Raw genomic sequence first — 19131 nt, 5'->3', positions numbered from 1 at the left:
CCTCATTTTCAGGTTATAGTCAGCATCTGCTTCTGCTGAAGTCAAGAAAAGCTATAAAAGGCTGCAGCAGGGATATGAGGAAGCTCATATTAAATCATGTGGTTGAATGCAGCCACGTCTGTGAGCCCTGACACATGTGAGTTACGAGTTTGTACTTAAAGATGGACAAAATATGTACCTAAAGGCGGATCTGGTCTGCACAGAGCTTTGCACAGGCCTGTGCCTGAGGTCTGCTCATCGTGGTCACAATGTACTGAAATAGTAACAACGTAAAGCCTTCCAAAAATTAATTGTTACTCCTTTTCTTACAGCCAGTGCACAACTGCCTCTGCAACTTCAAAAGGAGAATGGGTGAAACAAGGTGATTGCCATAGAAATTATTCTGCATCAATAGCTCACACATGGGTATTGTACCCACTACAATTAGTCAGGTGCTCTTACAAAGCTGGTTTGCAGAACCTGAACCATGGGCAATCCTCTTTCCATCACTGTTACATCTCCTACTTAAAGAATCATGATGGAAAAACAGAATTAAGGGGAAGGGAGGAGTGAAACCATGGATCTCAAAATGAAATCCTTACATCTATCACAGTTCTTTCCTTGCCTTTCTTTATAACCCAGAAAAACAGAATGCAATATAAATATAAATATAAATATAAATATAAATATAAATATAAATATAAATATAAATACCAAAGTAATTATGTATATGACATGCAAGTAGAACTTCTTTACCAGCATCTGAAATGCAGCTCAGAGAGTTGGGTCAAAAGCCCTGCCTTAGCCCTTCTTCTTTCTTCAGTCTAATTCACTGCTTCCAAAACTGTGACCCCCAGGGCCACTGGACAACACGCCCATCAAAGACAACTAAAAGCCTAACGAGGTTATTAACATCAGTCCATTAAGTACACCAGATATTCAGGGCCCCACAGCTTGGAGAAGGTTGAACCCTCCAGCCTTAACTCTGCCCCTGCTGCTGTACCCTCAGCAGGCACTAACTCAGGGGAGTCCATTGCCTGTGTTACACAGGAGGTCAGGCTACACAATCACATCACTCCCTCTGGCTGTAAAATCCAGGAATACAAAGACCTTGTCACATTTATTTATACTCTGCACTGTTGCTCATTCCTGGGGGATTTTCCCCTATTTTATCTTGCTCTGTGTAGAACTAAGCTTTGACATTCTGCCATTGCTACAGCACACCAGCCCCAAAGGCCCAAATTCCTGAAAAAAATCCTGTTTTAGAGACTCCCTCAGGCTGCTTTTGTGACTGCTTGGGGTCCAGCACTCTAGCTCCAACTGGGGTTTTCCAAAGCAAGAGTACACCTGATGCCTGCACAAATTCCATGGGCATTGCAATAAATGCAGGTTATTAATGTTTATTTAATATGCATAATTTCAGTTAATTTACTGCCCTCATCTTAATCTACTTCATAAAAATCTTTATGTTGTACCATGCAGCTAATTTAACCAAAATCTTCTCTAAAAAGCTAGGAATTCCATGAGCTGTACTGATTCCACCAAGACTGACTGGATCCATTTGCTACGGACAACTGTGTTACAGGCAAAATTAACACCATTTTCGTTACTTAAAAAACACATAGATGAAATGTGATTTCCATGAGTTATTCATGCAGGTTAATGTATATAACACTTCCAGGTAAATTGTTTTGGACCCAAGCTTTCAAAGCTACTGATACCTGCACCAGCACACACGGAATAGCTACAAGTGCAATACTGGCTTTAAAAATAATCCCAAGGGAATGGAAATGTTTTGGCTTTTTCCTTAAAAATGCTGCACTTTGCAGTGAAATACTGAAGAAAAAACACAGACTTTGATTAAAAAATTGATGTATGCTGGTTATCTCACAGAAGGGTTTCATTGAGCCCACCACTGCACAGCCCAGCACAGCACAGCCGAGGCAATGTGGTCTTTTCCATCCATCACTTTACTTTGTGCAGAGTCTGAAAATGTTTTAAGAATACAGGGTCCTCTTTATTTATGCCCCTTTACCAACACCACATCAGCTCATTAATCCTGAGTTAATGACAATCACGTCCACAGCATTTTTACTTTTACTGAAGTGACACATTCAACTATTATTTCTGTAGATGCAAAATCCCTGCAGATTAAACTCACATCCATTTCCAGCTATTTAATGTTTGTGATATCAAAACAGTGCTTCTTCTGAAACTGCTTCCTAATCTAGTTTCTGGGAATTTATCCTCAGGATTAAGATATTAACATTACCTTACAGAGGTGACAAACCCAATCCTGCAACACCTTAAGGAGATTGTCCCAACTTTACATTTGACTAGAATTGATTATTAGAACTGGTTTCATTTATTTTAAGAGTATCAAAGACTACAACATGATCTATCAGATTCTGAACTGGAGGTAATTATAGATAATATGATATAATAAATGTGCATTAAAAAAAGATTCATAATGCAGACAAAGGAAATGATTTTAGAGTGAAACACTCTAAAAATTCCAAATATTTGATTAGATACTCACTTTGGAAATACTGTCCATGTCTCCTGAGCCTGAAATTAAAACAGACAATTGCTCAGTTAGTTTTGAGCTGAACCTAAACCAGTAATTTTTTTCATAGAAAACACACAGTGCAACATTAATATTTTAAAACATAACCAACTCAGTAAAAGTTTACAGTCGTACAGAATAATCAACTCAATCAATCTGGGGCTCTGACAACTTTTGCTGCACTACATGTACAGAGTGTCTCTTAGAAGAAACCAGATGATCCTGATGTGCAGAGTAACAGAAACCAAATGAAATTAAATATAGTGAGTGCAAGACTATTGAAAACTAATTGAGGTTTTTTTTCACATGCTGTAGGTCTCTCCTCAGGTAAAGCCAAGAATAAAGGAAATGCAACTTTAGGATGGATGAACACAGAAAAGCATTCTTTTACCAGCAAAAGACACATATGTTCAGGAAAGACAAATTCTGGAAGTACTGAGTACAAAACTAGAAGAGTATCACAGCAAAACAATCACAAATGGAGCTGTGGGAGAAGACTGAAATAAGTATTTCATACAACCAGGCAAATCAGGGCTCAGAAGGAATATGATTTCTGTCTCTAAAAACGTCAGATACATAGATGTTATCAAGAGTTATTCTGTCATGGCCCAAAAGGATAAATTACATGCTATGTACATGTAAAATCCTTCCATAACTGTTTCAATTTAATTTTTCATTTTAGCTAAGGAGAAATCATTCCTGTCACTGTAGAAAGAGACAGAAAAAGGTGTGGCTGCCTCTCACAGAGATTTTCATTGATTTGAATGCAATGTGCATCATTATTAGTTAAACCAACTGCCCATTTTAGGATTGTAATAGGTAAAGAAAGGCTGTAAAAGCGTCCTTATATAAAATAATCTAAAATTTCAGGCACACGCTTTCCTAAAAAAAAAGTAATTTTCAGTAGGAGATAGATGCCTATGCTGAATTTTCATTGTTCACAACAAGTCTGCTCAGTGAGCTTCAATTATTTATTTTTTTATTGCCACAGCCTCTTCAAGTCACTCCCTTCATCTCACTGATGTACTTACAACTTTTTCCATACATTTTTACAAACTGTCTTCCACAGAACTCCAAGAATTAGTCACAGAAAATAGCACTGTCACTGAAAATACACCACACTGGCAATATTTACTATTAGCATTACCTAATGATCCATTCATATGATGTGAGTCCATTCCACCCAGTCCGCTCATGGGTCCATCTGAGCCTGGCCCCAGTGGAAACTACGAGAGGAGCAGGCATTAAAAACTGTACAATTATTTTTCACACAACCTAATAAAGAGAGAATATTCCTCAGGAGAAGAGGGAAAAAAAAGTAATGAAAAATCCTCAGCTCTGAATGAGAAGAGACTCTCAGGTCCCATTCAGACCTTTAAGAGAAGGTCTCTCATGTGAAGACTGAAAAACAGCATTGTTTTGGGTCACTTTCATGGTTTTTGGAGACTGTCATCTCTGTAGGCTTTACCTCAATGCTTTTTGTATAACTTCCCAGACTGCTGCTGGCAACTCAGCCCTACCCCCACTGAAGTTACAGGGAACTTTTATAACTCTCTTAAATCCATTTGTGATTAATTAACAGCTTTCAAACCCCACCTGACCTATACAGAGTTGGAAAGCTCCACATCACCTTCACAGCTTGAGCAGTTTCTGTCCAGTTCCAGTAATTAACCTTAAATTTAGCTCTTCACACATTTAAAGGATATTGCCATTATAGCCAAACAATCTACAGTTTACTGCATAATGATTTAGAATATCTATATACATTTAAGTTCTACTAGCCCTTTTTTCCCAGAGGCCCATAGCTGAAGAGCCACCCATAAAAATGGAAAGCTTATCAATAATGATAGCTGATGGAAACGCAGTGTTTGGATAAACAAAAGGCTGGACTACTTAAGAAAGGATGTAAGTAGATTCATATTTACATTAGGTCTGTTGGGCCCAGGTGGCACAGCATTCATTAAAGTGTACATGTTGTCTCCAGAGTTGGTTGAATCTGTAATAAGAGATTATTTTAAGTGCTAAAATACTCTTTTCAATAAAATTACTCACCTCATCCATTTCCTGTCATTTTGTTCATATTATTACTGTGCCTGAATCCCATACACAGAGGCAATATAACAGAAGATTTTATTCCCTTTCTATCCATTGCTGCCACACAACAGGGCTATGAAAAGGAATAATTGCCATGGTCCCCAAGTGACTACTTCTGGGCTCCAGTTTTATGCATGACTGTTGAAAGGTTTATAAATCACCAAGAATCTGTAACTATTTAATTCCATAAACCCTGTTTCCTGGAGTTCTAAATTTCTTCACTCATCTTCAATATTATCCATAGAACAGGACTTTTTTCTTATCAACGCTTCCTGTAATTTGTTTTCCATCTGTAATAAATGATAAAAAGCTTCTCCTTGCACAGACTGAGAGTTACAGTGTTTTACTCTCATCCCTGTCAAGTCCATATGATTTTGAATATATCCAGCTCTTCAGTGGAACGCTGTGCAAAGATCCTTCATTCCTGAGGGAGGCTTTAGCTGATAAATCTTCATGGTACAGCCTGGTGCAATGCTTGCAAAAAGCCCCCCAAAATGACAGAAACTGAAAGGAGAACGACCTGACAAAAGTCTGTATGCATCCCCAAGGGGATAGCATGATTTAAAAAAAAATACTGGCAACTCTGGAAAATCAGTATCTGCACAGAGAATGAAAAGAGCTCAGCACTCGTACCCAGACCCTCCACAAGACCATTCCACACCCAGTAGTCTTGTACGTACAACAGGAGGATATCAAGGTTTCTGCCTACCAATTAATCTTTCCAAGATGAATTTCTAAGCATTAATCTAAGCAAACAATTCCACTATATGCAGAGCACTGTGTATCACACTAGAACAGTCAAATATGCTGTCTGAGGAAAAGGGAGAACACAAGAGCTTCTAGCCTAAAGTAAAATCAGCCTATGAAGTTGTTTTCAACATTCACTGAGGCAGGCAACAAGTTCTTTACCCACCAGATCCTTTTGCAACACACATCCCTGGCTGTCCCCATGTTCTGCTGGCTCGTGTCAAAAACACAGGGGATGGCTGGGCTGTGGGAATCCTTGAGCTGCTGGTCTCAGAGGTGAGTAAATACCTTTGCAAAACTCACAGGGGCCAATTTCTAAGTGTTTTCATGCTTTGGGAAACAGAACTTCAAAATATATTTACCTTAGGTTGCTTTTCATTTGTTCATTTTCTGAGTGTTTTTATTTTATTTGGTTTTGTTTTTAATTTTTATTTTTATAAAAATATAATATTTAAATATTTAAATCCCTGAAATTCTAGTTAATGAAGCCATTATACTTGTGCATTAAGTTTTTATGGTCAGTTTGGAAAATTCCCTGAGCTGGAGACATCAGCAAGTAGGGAAAAAGAAACTGATGTAGGAAATACAGACCCCATAATTTATAGTTATCTGATTCTTTATTAAAAAAATAACTCGTGTACTTCCTAAAATCCCTTGTAATTTTGTTGTTTCCAAGTATATTTCAGTACCTGCAGGACTAGGCATGATGGGTGTTCCTGGTGGCCCTCCACCTCCTGGAGGACCCTGGAGAAAGTAAAAATTGTCAGTTAGCATGAAATAAAAAGTTAGACAACAGCTAAAAGAGACACACCAAAAAAACCCAAACATCAAGGGACATATATTTTTTTACGTTTTGGGTATTTCCATGTCAAAAATCTGATCAAGTCCAAGAAACACAAAATGCTCTGATTGTCAAACAAGAGTTTTAGGGTTCTCCAGGGATTTTATTCTAATCACCCTAAGCATTTACTAAGAACAGGAACACAACATCTTGCTTCCTATGTTTGCAGAACCCCTAATATCTCTAGGTAACATAAAAAACTACCAACTTCCACTTTGCTAAAAATGCCTGCATCAATAAAAGACAATAAATATTGACTTTCCATAATAAAACATACATAGATTGCTAGTAATAATTATTATTTCCATTGCCATATGACTATTACTGTACTTTATCTCTTTTGTTATAATTTAAAAGAGGAGATATTCTGTTTCAGGCAGGGATATCTTTTCAGTGGCAGCAATTACAAGGGTTTGGCTGTTCCTGTCTGCTTACAGGATATCTATCCACATACTTTTTATCCATAAATATATATTCACATTTTATCCATACCCACATGACCCTCTAGGCATCACAGGCTCTCCATATACTTTGTATCCATATACCTGTGTACTAAGCTCACAAACTTGATTTTTTTAAGGGCTCTCTCTGTATATTTTTCAACATTACATAAAGAGATGCAGGAACAACTAACTGGTCATTCATGAGAAAAGTTACTTGTCTTCATTAACTTATGCATCTCATTGTAAATTTGCTTTTACTCATTGTTTGTGTATTTTCTTCTCTTAGAAAGCCTCTTGGTATCAACTATTTTCACTCTGAGAATATAGTTTTATTTATGTATAAAGAGAGTATACATTTGTATATTTATACATATTATATATACTTACATATTTGTAGATAAGCTTATATTTTACTATATATTAAAACATTATATATAGATTAATTGTATTAAGTTCTCAAAGTGAATAAATCCAGATTACAAATCTTTTCACTATAAACCTTTTTAAGGAGCTCTCTGGCCCATCCCTCATCCTCAAACATTTGTTCTCTATGAAGTCAAATATTCCCCAAATGTTGTTAAATTCTGCAAAAACGGAATGTGGCAAAACCACAAAACGTCTTCCAAACAGACAGAGAGTTCTGTGAAGTTCTGCATTGAAAGAACTGACTTGGGGACAGCAAATCTTGGCTGCTTCCACTAAATTGTAACAAAATCACGGCTACAGTTATAGACACTTGCAAGAATCATAACCTTTCCCACCACTAATTGTCTAAATAAAGGACAAAATACATTGCTTTAAATATATAATCCTCCCTTGTCACCCTGTGACACCAGTCCTGTTCATGTGGCAAAAACAGACTAAACAATCTGCCTTAGAAGAGCTCCTCAGACATACAAATAAGCTGAGAAGAACAGCAACAACAACATAAAGAATCTAAAATAATAAACAAAGTTAATCTCTGGTGACAGAGACAAAATCCAGCACTACACGTAAACACTTTTTTCCTGTAGAAGTTCAGAAACTCTCACACAACATTGTTTTACTGAGAAAGCCAAGGGGTTTTTTGTCCTTCATTACTGAAGACAATACACTGTGCTAGCTACAGGAATGTTTTCTGAAGTGAAGCAGCACCGAGGGCAATGAGGAGCAGGCTGATGACGATTCTGGTAACCAACAGCCACATCTGTACCGGGGCCGGCTGGAAACCCTCGGTGCAGGCCAGATGTTCAGCTCCCAGCCGACACACCGGGGTTCCCCTCCACATCTGGGCTGCTGTTCCTCTGCCTGAACGAGACGTGGTGTCCCACAAACCCACAGGCACACACAGGTACTCACCACGTAGTTCCCAGGAGACGCCGAGGAATAAGGTATCTGTAACATCAACAGAAAAGCTGTGATTCCCTCTGCGCTGGGAGGGGCTCCAGGCAGCTGCAGGTCAGGGCTCATTTAATTACAGACACTAAAGATGCAGCTACGATCGTGGGGGGAAACACCTCTGTTGTCAAAATAAACACCTCTCTTCAGCAATTTTAAAATACTAACTATAAATTAAAGTATTAAAATGCTAAGGTGTAGGACTATTAAGGCAATGTAGTTGATAAGGTTTATGAACTTAGGCAGCAAGTACTTGCATTTCAGTCAGCAGGAGTTCAGAGTCAGCCAAGCATGAACTGAATTTGTATGTTCTTAGAGATACCGAATTTTGATTCAAATCATGACCATAAAAGGAAAAGAAGCTACCACATCTTTCACCTCAGAAGACACTGGTATTTATTTGCATTTTTTATTTATGGTTTTTAAAGGGCAGTGTCCTGGAGAAATCCTGTGAATAATCTGGTTGTCTTCTGTGTTACAGCCTTTGCAATTATTCTGTCCAAAGGAACACAGGCCAGTGCTGTTGTGGGAGGAGCAACTGTACTGACAAACACAAATTTCTCTACAGACAACTTGTCAGCCAAATGATTGTTACAAATGAATCTATTGTTGGACTTGCCAACTGATTTCAGGGACTGAAAAGACTTTGACTATCAGTTAAGAAATACCCATTTCAGTCAAGTACATGCAAAAGAAAACTGAAGAAGAGTTTCACTAATAGAATTAAAAAGCCCAAAGTGAGAAAACCAGAAAAAAACTGTTTAACAGGGTGAGCCAGACCCACCTTGTCCAAATGCAAGTGCTAAAAATGGACATGCTTAAGCCAATGATCCCTGAAAGAAAATGAGATTTTTCTGCCTTCTGGAGAAATACCAGACACTGCTGTTCATGTAGGACCCCAGAACAACCTTTGTATTACGGCACTGCTGGGCCTGCTGTGAAGGTACTTCCCTAAATACAGGAAGATGTCAAATATATTTGCAATATTTACTTACTGAATTGGCATTGGTTGGGTTTGGCCAAGGTCTGCCACCCCCAGGACCCCTGAAACAGAAGATGAATGATGAGACACAGAACATCCCCATCCTCTGACCATTCTCTGAGGAAAAAATCTGAATAACCTGTTTCCAGAGGAAGGAAGAAAGTGGCTTTTTTCAAACTAAAATGTGTTTACAAACCATAACTACCCAAGTAAAAATGAAGAGCAGAATTCTTGTTGTTGCACTGCTATTTAATAATTTGGTGAGGTAATTAATTTATTTATGACTCAGAAAATAAATTTAAGTCATAAAACAAATAAGTGTTCAGTCATAAAACCAGTAATCTTGCTCACATAATTAAGCACATGTCTGAAGTACTGAGGATGCATGCATTTACCATGGATCTAGAATCCTGCAATACAGTCATGTTTCATTAGTAAAACTTGTGCAATAAATGTTTTGGGAACACCTAATTTATAAAAGAACAAGCCATACAAAATATGTTGCTATGATCCCTATATGATGATGAAGATGATGATGATGATCACGATGATAACAACAATAGCCATGATAGTAAATTTCATGCATTAAACCCAGAAAACCCTCAGAGGGTTTTTCTCACAACTTCTGCTGTTATTTTAAGTTTCTCACTCTCAGCTAAGCCCAGAAAAATAGTTTGGGGATGAGGCTTCATCTCTTAACAATTCAGAGGGAACTCAGACATCTGTGTTTACCATCACAATGTCTCAAACCCACAATTATTTCTGGGAGCACTAAGAGCTCCTGGTTGTTTATAAGACTGAATCACTTTTTGAAGGCCGTGACAATGGAGAGGCAGAGCAGATGACAAAACTTTCACATTTAAAATGGCATTTTGGCCTCATTAGCTGTAGAAAAGCAACATTAACCACTGCAGCTCACCAGGCACGGGAGAGAGACTTAAACAGAGAGAAAGAATCACCCTTTATTAATGACTTCCAAAAGTTTTCTAAGTCTTGCAGAAATAAAAACTATTAAGTGCATACATTGCCTGAGGGATTTAATATTGAATCTTGGGGTTTTTTTTATTACGTTGTTGATGAAGCTATAAAGGAACTCTCTCAAAAACAAATCAAGAGAAAATTTACTTATTTCCACTGCCATTATTGTTGGAATGCTGGAAATCAAGAATGTTTGTATGGTCTTTTCTGCCTCATTCAATGAAAGACTGAGCAAGGAAATGCTCCTCAGGTCAAATATTCAGCAATTTCTCCTCTGCTGATGATCACATGGTGAAATATTAACTGGGTTTTTTCTCCTGTTGTTTTTATTTTTCATTGGTTTATTGGATCCTCTCTTTCAGAAAAACCAGGAATATTTGTAACACTTTAAAGTCTGTTTTCACCCCAAATGCTCGCACTCACTTCGGTGACATGTACTGACTCAGAGACATGACTGGAATATGGAAACTCAGAAATTTACACTGAGACATGGGAACTCACCTTTCATCTAAAAAGCTGTTGGAATTTCCAAATTTATTGGACAGCTTTCAATATAGACTTAGAAATCACTGCAGCAGAATCTGCTGGAAAGCCACATGGATTTTGTGGAGCCAAATGCTTATAAAACACACATAAAAACCTACAAACTGAATTTTGCTTTTCAATTCAATCCAAGCAGGTCTTTTGCCTTCCACTAAATGTTTTCTATTGGAAGGACTGACAGGGCCATAAAACACTACCATACAAGTACCGATTCCAAAATAATTAATGAAGTATCTGCAAGTATGACCAATTTCAGCTGGCCTGCACCAATTTTTTAGAGTTTTTCCTGTTAATGTCAAAGCTGACTTGAAAAAATAAAAGTCTGAAATTTTAGTTTCCCAAGAGGAGAATATATTCCATCAGGAAATGAAACATCTAGACTCAAGTTTGTGAATTGAAATTAAAAGACAAAATCACACCTTTTTTTTTTTTTTTTTAAATTCTGAGGCATGACTGAGATATTCTTAGTGCCTTAGACAGCACTGCAGGTCACACAGGGTGTTAAAAATCACCAGTGAAATGTAACACTGCTCCCTGAAATCTGCCTTTTTGCTCCAAAAACTGGCAGAGGCATGAAATCTTCCTAAAAATGGCTACGTCAAGTTCCAACTAAAAAACTTACAGCTAAAATGAAGTTATTCTGTGGAAGAACATGGGTTGTGCATCAGCTGTGTCCAACAGAAGGCTGATGGTGTTATTGATGACAAAGCAAGGAACTACCCAGCAGTGCTGCATTTGTGGATTATATGGACTGAAATGCTGCCTTATGAGTCCTCAGGCTGCCATTTCTGACCATAAAGAACACTTTCTCAACCAGAAAAATGGCAACATTTTATTTGGCAGATACTCTGCCCTTAACCAAAGCAGCTTCCTTTCACACCTTCCAAGGAGGAAAAGCTGGATTTCAAACAACAGCTGTTTCTGTGGAGCACACATTTTTGTATTTAACACTGCCAAAAATCCAAGAAAAAAAGAACAGAACACTAGAAAGGCATGTAAAGAAAACACTCAGGTATGAAAGACATCCTTATGTACAGCTGAAACGTGATTTCCCCTGATGACCCCACTGCTGCCTCCTGTGCTGAGATAAAGGGTGAGGGGTAACACAGAGAGCACATTTGGGTCCATCCTCTGCCACTGCCCCCAGGCCAGCCCTGGGTCTGATCCTGGACAGAAACGAGGCCTCACTAACATTTCAGTGACAGCAGTACATTTACAGTAAGAAAACACTCTAATGTCCAGAAAACACAATTAAAAGAATCCCAACTCAGAGCAACCCCTCTGATAAAATGTGCTTATAAAAAAGCAGCAATATTAGTATTTCAATCCATCTTCTGTCTTTCTGGTAGGCCAGGAAAACTTTTTGTCATCCAGGAAACTCTCTTCTTACGTTTCCTGTGCAAACTCTCATTTATGCCAATAAATAGTTTCAAAATATCTTACCTGTCCCTCAATTTTACTTCTGGAAAGTGAATTTCCTTTTCTTTATAAATCAGTCTTCTGCTGAGGAAAGCCTCTACAGTCCTGATACTTGACTCACACTGAATTGCAAATGCCCAAATATTTTTTCCACATCAATTTAACTGAAAAACGTAAGTGCCTACCCTCGGGAAGGCTCCTAGAATTGTACTGAATCCCCATATGTGATGTCTATGATAGGGCAACACACAACTTCAGATTTTAATTTATGTGCTTCAAGAATTCAATGTATGTCTGGAAATCCAAACAAATTAGAGGTGCGGTGGATTTTTTAAATCACACTATCTATTTCTGTACTTCTTTGAACTTTTCAGGGTGGAAACTTTTTACTTGAAATGAAAATTAACATTTCTTATTTGCATTTTCTATAAAAACTAGAGTAAAAATGGGTATATATGATATAATGAGAAAAGGGTATAGAAATCTTTACTGTTTTCTTATTGTTACATCTGAAGTATTTCTACACACTTAAAAGGGGGGTTGTCTTCAGGGATACAAGGCACAACACCCTGCCATGGCTAAATCCATGTCTGAGATAAATCTCAACTCAAATTATATCCAGTTTTACCAGATGATGATCCAGACCCACAAATACACAGAAACACTGACAAAAATACTCTCATATCTTTAGAGCTCTTCTATCTGTTTAGACTGGAAATAAATGTAGTTAAGGAAATAAAAACTGCAATTGAGGAAGACTTTCAAAGCAAATGTGTCCTTCTTTTTCTTATAAATAGTTCTAGACAAAGGCTATTTTGCTTCAATTAAGTACCGATTTATTTTGCAGAGAAGAACCATTCCTCACAAGATATTTAGTAAGTAGAAATATAAATAGTGTCATTTTTTAAAATGCATACAAGGATATATGAGTGATTACATAGACAAAATATTCCCAGTATTTGAAGTTTGATCTGTGAAAGAAACTGAGTATTTGTATAGACTTGTTAGGACAGCCAAGGCTCCAGTAAGACTGTTGGGTTCACTGCTTAAAACTGCATTTATTGGTCATCAAAGCATGTTCGCCCTGCCTTATCCATCCCAAATTGTTCCTTCTGCAATGCAGTAGTTTTCTAAGTACAGTAGGATTTATGTGGTGCTTACATGTTCATCCCAGGCATCCCCGGGCCACCTAAAGCGTTCAGAGGGGGTCTCATGGCACCTCCATAGTTCTGCAACGACAACCAAGGGTCAGACTACCACAAAACAAAAAAACAAAACCAAAGAGGAGGGGGAAAGAAAGGACAGCAGGTTAATGACATCCCTGTGCAACTGCTGCCAGGACAGGCCATGCCATTCATGCTTTCAGGATTCCCTGACTGGTGACTTAAAAAAATGAGATGATTAACCCCGAGGAGAAACGACTACAAACAACAGAAATTGGCTAAGAATGGTTAAAATGGTTTCAGGAGGAATTATATAATTTACACGTATTGAGCTCAAGTTTATGGCCAGCAAGGGTCAGTTTTTATAATGAATTCAACTTTTAATCCAAGGCTATTCAAAATCAGAAACCCTGACTAAGATTCTGAGATATCAAACTGTATTATTTCTAATTAGATTCCATTGTGTTTGCATAAAATTAAAACCATATGATATAACTTTTCTAATGTACCGTTATATTTCTCTTTCCATTATTCAATTCTAATAAATCACAGTATCCCAGGACGAGGCTTTAAAGCCCATCCAGTGTCACCCCCTAGCCCTGGGCAGGGACACCTTCCAGTATCCCAGATCTGTGATAATCAAAATGGAGAGCATTTAATATGGCAATTAATGTCATAGCAATGCTAACAAATTAATTTCCCAAGGCCCATAAAATCTGAATTTATTTCCTGATATTATGACCAAAGTTTCTCTGCACTACTTACACAAAAAAATAAATTACACCTATTTTTATTCAGTGGAATACAAGTAGAACAATCTGTCTCACCTGACAATCTAACTTCTGACTGTAATTACTGCTAGTCCTAAGCAGATGTACTCCTCTGCCCTCAAGTAACAGCACTGCCATTAGGGCCACCCATACAGAAGTTCTTTCAGAGCAGTGATGCTCTCTGCAGAGCCTGGTGGCCCAGGTAGATGGTGGTTCAATTATGGAGTCATTTGTGAACTTAAGTTTTGTGGACTTAAATTTTGTGTTGGTTAGGATGCTGAGCACAAGAAAGAAGAAGCTTACAAAAACACTGCATCTTAAATGACAGCAAAAATGGAAAAATTATCTTCATAAAAAGTGGCATGAGATTTGCCTGCTGTGTGACTAATGGTGCTGCATGAAGGATCAGCTCAATGTCATATGGCAGCAGAGCTTCTTTTCTACTCTCAAAAATGGTAAATACATTTCAGGGCTGCAGAAAAAAGTAGCTAATATATTTAATAATGTTCTGTTGGTCACACACAGCAGCTGTTGTGAAGAACTGCACAACTGGTTTCTAGCAAGAAGACCCAAAATTGTAGAGACAGTTGTGAACAGACTTGAAAGGCAAAGCTATTCCATCATTTAGAATTCAGTTGTTATTCAAACAAGAAGCCACCAGAGAGATTATCTAAAATGGGGAAGCAAAAATGCACAGTGTGGGCACAACAAGCACACTGTGAAACAAAACACTGGCAGAACCAGTGTGAAACACCACCACCCACGCTGCTGGCTGGCAGTGCTGACAAAACACAGAGCAGCCTCCTGGATTTGTGTGCCAGGGGTGCACCAGGACTGTTTGTGCCCTGCCTTGGAGCCCTGCTGGGACAGAGCCACAGAGAGGCTCGAGGTGGACAGCAGGGACAAATGGTAACGTGGATGTCTCACTTCACACTAAAATCCCTCCTGCACTCACCAAAATTTAAATCAACAGTGGATGAAAGAAAAACTTCACAGAATTTGGAGAGGGATTTTTGGTGAAGTTAGAGGTATTAATCTTTTCCTCCTAAACAGCTTAATCAATGAGGAGGAGGAGGAGGAAACACCTACCCCACTCCTGGTCTCCCTTGCCAATGTCACTCTTTGACTACAACATACACTTTTCTAAAAAAGCAAATGAAAGGATTCCTCTTTTAATTCCAAATATCAATGAAAATGACAGATTTTAATTTCAGTTTTGTACAGCTGCTACTCAGAACTGATTTTTTTGTAAAACAGGAAGTTTGTTTTAAAAAGGGACTATGAAAACAAGTCCTGGGCATCTTCAAGCTATGCAAAGACAGAGAATATAGACTAAGTCTAAGCCTGTCACTAAGAATAACCCATCTGTGGAAAATACCTGTGGTCCTAATGGCACCATTCCCCTTGGAGGAGTCATCCTCTGCATCGGCCCACCCATGTTTGGATGACCTGCGAATAAAACATAAAAGACATTATTTACGTACGCAATGCACGACTGATTTAATTATGCAAGACACAAGCACCTTCTGCAGCTACTTTTAATGAATCATCCCTTTCTAATTAACAGAAAAGCTTAAGGATCTGCAGAAAGGTTTGAAGCTCAGGGAGAAAGGTGTCAGTTTGTGAGGACAGCGCTGTGGAGGGGTCCCGCACTCACCCTGCTGCCGTGTGGGGTCCATCCCGCTGGGCAGGAGGGGCTGACTCCCCGGGACACCTCCAAGGGCCTGAGGCAGGGAAAACACAGCATTAAACCACAGAATGCCTTGAAATTCATGTTAAAGACACAACACACATATTTCATTCCTAATTCCTGGATGTTTCCTCTGAGTCAAGAGTTAATGTGCTTTTAAATCCCCACATTAATCTGCCCTCTGAGTTTACTGAATTAGGTTTAAAGCTCATTTTAACATGGTTTTACCTGTAGCTGGGTCAAGTAGAAAAATGTTTTTATGAATGATCTTTGCAGCTGATCCACAACGTGCTACTTTGCATTTCAAAGCACCACCACATTTTCAGTAAAAATGTATCCTGAATGAGCAGAATCTCAGAATGGTTTGGGTTGGAAGGGACCTCAAAGTTCAGCTCATTCCATCCCTCTGCCATGGGCAGGGACACCTTCCATTATGCCAGGACCAAACTACCACCCAAAATTTGGGCCTTAAAGCTGCACGACAGGAGTTTATTGCTTCCACACACTGCCCATCCATGCTGTAACTTGAGTACTGATGGTGCTGTTAAAGCAGCAATTCCTGAACGTGGCACAGTGTGAATGAAGCAAGAGCTGCAATTTGCTGGGATTATGTGATTAGCTTCCACGCTGGACTGAAAATACCACAGTGTGCAGAAAAAACCACTCCTGAGACCAAACCTGCAGGCTGGCAGTGCTTCCAACCACCACATCCAGCACCCACCTGCCAGGATTCAACCTGCTCAGGCACACAGGGTGTGAAACCCAAACACTTGGCTCAGGGGCTCAGACACCTCTGGCTAGGATAGTATTGGGAAGTCCAAAGTCCCGGAATGCACTGAGAGACAGCAGTAAAATGCTATCAAATATTAAGTGCAGAACTAATGGCACTGCACAGATGATCACCTAGTCAAGGTTATTTAAGTCACCCCCTGCCCTGGTGAGAAAGTAGCCCTGGTACAGGTACCTTAACCTGATTCCAAACCCGACCAGGTAGAGCAACACCTGGACAAGACTTGCCACCGGATACATCCAGCTCACTGAAATTTAGATTTCGTATCTTCTGGTGATACAGTGTCAAAATATGAAACTGTGTTACACAGATATAAAAAAATAGCCAGAAATGAGCCTGGGGAATAGTGTGACAATGGAAAGGCAGTCCTGGAAGCCAAAGCTGGACCAAACCACCTCTTCCATTTATCCTTTCAACCTTTCCCAATATTGTAAATGACCTAGTTTTCCTCTCAGAGCTCCACTGATGTTTTTTTGTCTGCTTGTCTTTAACTTTTCATCTGCTGACGACTCTTTCTCCTCCTCTATCTCCACTATGGAGAACTTAAAAGCACCAGAACCCTCTTCTCACAGATGGGCCAAAAAAGGTCCCTGCTGATGACCAGCAGCTCATTACTCATCCATGTCTCACTGGCACTGCTCATCCTTCGATGGAGATGAGACAAAATTGGGAAGTCAAAGCTTTTACAAAGTCCTCAGTGTCTGTAGGAGCCACAGAGCACTTACTGAGATCTGTTTCTCACCAATAATCCCCATATTTACTGTGAAATAAATATAATCTGTATGTCCAACAGAGATGGGCAGATGACTTTACACAGAACTGAGTAACAGAGGGAGGGAACCCCCAGCCTGGGCCCTGCAGAGCATCAGGGGTAAAGCCTTACCTGGTTGGGTATTCTGAGAGGTGGCCTTGGACCTCCAGGGTACCGAGGGGACATGAAAGGCTGCAGGGAAGAAAGAGAAACACTGCTGATTAATTCCACTCATCTTGTAAAAGCCACCCTGTGTCACTGCCATGCTCACACCCACCCAGCCTAAGCACTCCCGTGGAGAGCTCAGGACATTGTTCCACAATGCTTAGAAGTATTACATAAACTTAGACTTTCTCAGCCAATCCATCTATCAGGACAAATTATTTAACACTTTGTTTCAGCAGCTGTAAGTGCAGAATATAAACAACTTAATGCATTAATAGTGAAGAATAAGCCATAATCAGACATCTGTACTTTCCACTGCAGAAAGGGAAAAGATGGGAACTTTGGAATAGAAAACAAAAGTGTTCTTGGGAGAGTTTAGAGGTAGGGAAGAGCAAAATAATTCATGAATACTTCTCATTCATTTTTTCATAATACAGTAAAAAGCAACACAAAATTTAACTGATGGGGGCACAGATTCCCAGTTCATGATGCAAATATTTTGAATTTTGCTGGCTTCAGTTGCCATGTCAATTCAGTGCTGCACTCCTGTCATCCCTCCCTGCTCACACTCTGGATCTCCTCTCTCACACCTAAATTTATACACAAATCTGTCACACCATCCACACCATGTGAGGTTCTGGGGGCTCTTGGTTACTCCTGAGCTGCCTCACAGCCCACAAACAAGCCCAATCCCCCAGATAAATGAGTGGTACTGACAGCAAAAACATTTAACTTCTCTGCTGATCCCACCCCGAAGCGTGGCAATAACCTAGAAATCTAAAAAGATGAGTGGCAAATCTACAGGAAAAAGGCACAAACATCTGACTAAACAGAAGATGAAGAGGATGGCTTTGGCAAGCAGGAGTACCTACAGCTCCAGAAGAAAATGAAGAGATAAAAGTTTGCTTTGACTGAGCACAGGGACAAAAAACACTGATTTAGAGTAGCAATAGCTTGCAGAGAAACTGCAATTATTTTACCAATGATTACTACTGGAATTTTTCCTATGATCTTACATCCATAAATTAATGAAACCTTTCACATCCTGGAATCAGATGAAAGCTGAAATAATGTAACCTACATAAACACATACTCAAAGTAGTGCTAGAAAGCAATTTAAAGTACAGAGGGTTTACAAACTGGAGAAGAAAGTTCAATAACAATTGTGAAAAGATTAATAAAAAGATACTTGAAATGATGTGCTGTAGACGAGGGAGGCTCCTTTGTGCACTGTCTGATGGTGAGAACCTCTGATAAGGAAGAGAAAGGGCTGTGCTTGTGTCGAGGCCCTCGTGAAACAGTAGGAGTGTCAGGAAATTAGAATTTCAACCATTTCCACAAAGGTCAACCGAGTGCAGCCACTCCAGGGAGGACCCTGGGTTTGACTCGTCTCCTCCAGCAAACGAAACTCAGCTTTATTTACAGCTGTGCAACTCACAGAAGAGAAATCTGAAGTGTCTCTCAATTCAGCCATGTCTCAAGAGCAGAACCACCCTACTAATACTATGTAATAGTAATAAAAAATAGTAATAAAAACCTGCTCCTTCCAAGCTTACAAGGCTTATATGCTGTAAATATTCATCTATCTATGTATTCCGCTTAAACTCAGGTGGAACTGCAGTGACAAGCAGATTTCAAGTAGTTCCTATGGTTTGGTTTACCACAAAAATTTTACCATTAAAAACATAAATATTCTCATTTTTGTGTCAGTGATTGAACTCCCTACCAATATTGTGTTTGTCCACAAAAAGGTTCCACCAAGATATCTCAAGACAACAAAGAAATTCTGTCCAACATTTTACTGAAAATATGTTAAATACTCTCAGTTTTTCT

General features: G+C 39.0%; 1 protein-coding gene across 2 annotated transcripts in view; it reads right to left on the bottom strand.

Annotated features, from left to right (window-relative positions):
• SSBP2 (single stranded DNA binding protein 2) overlaps positions 1-19131 on the bottom strand; it is a 134929-nt gene that overhangs the window by 15010 nt on the left and 100788 nt on the right. For both annotated transcript variants that reach the window (XM_069002153.1, XM_069002154.1), the window contains 10 exons: positions 17266-17325; positions 15560-15626; positions 15281-15351; positions 13131-13198; positions 9043-9091; positions 8009-8044; positions 6076-6130; positions 4471-4541; positions 3693-3771; positions 2519-2547 (listed from right to left, as the gene is read on the bottom strand). In XM_069002153.1, coding sequence (XP_068858254.1) covers positions 2519-2547; positions 3693-3771; positions 4471-4541; positions 6076-6130; positions 8009-8044; positions 9043-9091; positions 13131-13198; positions 15281-15351; positions 15560-15626; positions 17266-17325 — 585 coding nt within the window. The remainder of the gene's footprint in view (positions 1-2518; positions 2548-3692; positions 3772-4470; positions 4542-6075; positions 6131-8008; positions 8045-9042; positions 9092-13130; positions 13199-15280; positions 15352-15559; positions 15627-17265; positions 17326-19131) is intronic.

This window comes from Aphelocoma coerulescens (assembly GCF_041296385.1).
Source record: "Aphelocoma coerulescens isolate FSJ_1873_10779 chromosome Z unlocalized genomic scaffold, UR_Acoe_1.0 ChrZ, whole genome shotgun sequence".
Taxonomy (NCBI): Eukaryota; Metazoa; Chordata; class Aves; order Passeriformes; family Corvidae; genus Aphelocoma; species Aphelocoma coerulescens.
Note: the sequence above shows the minus strand (reverse complement) of the source record. Positions and strands in the feature narration are given on the sequence as shown.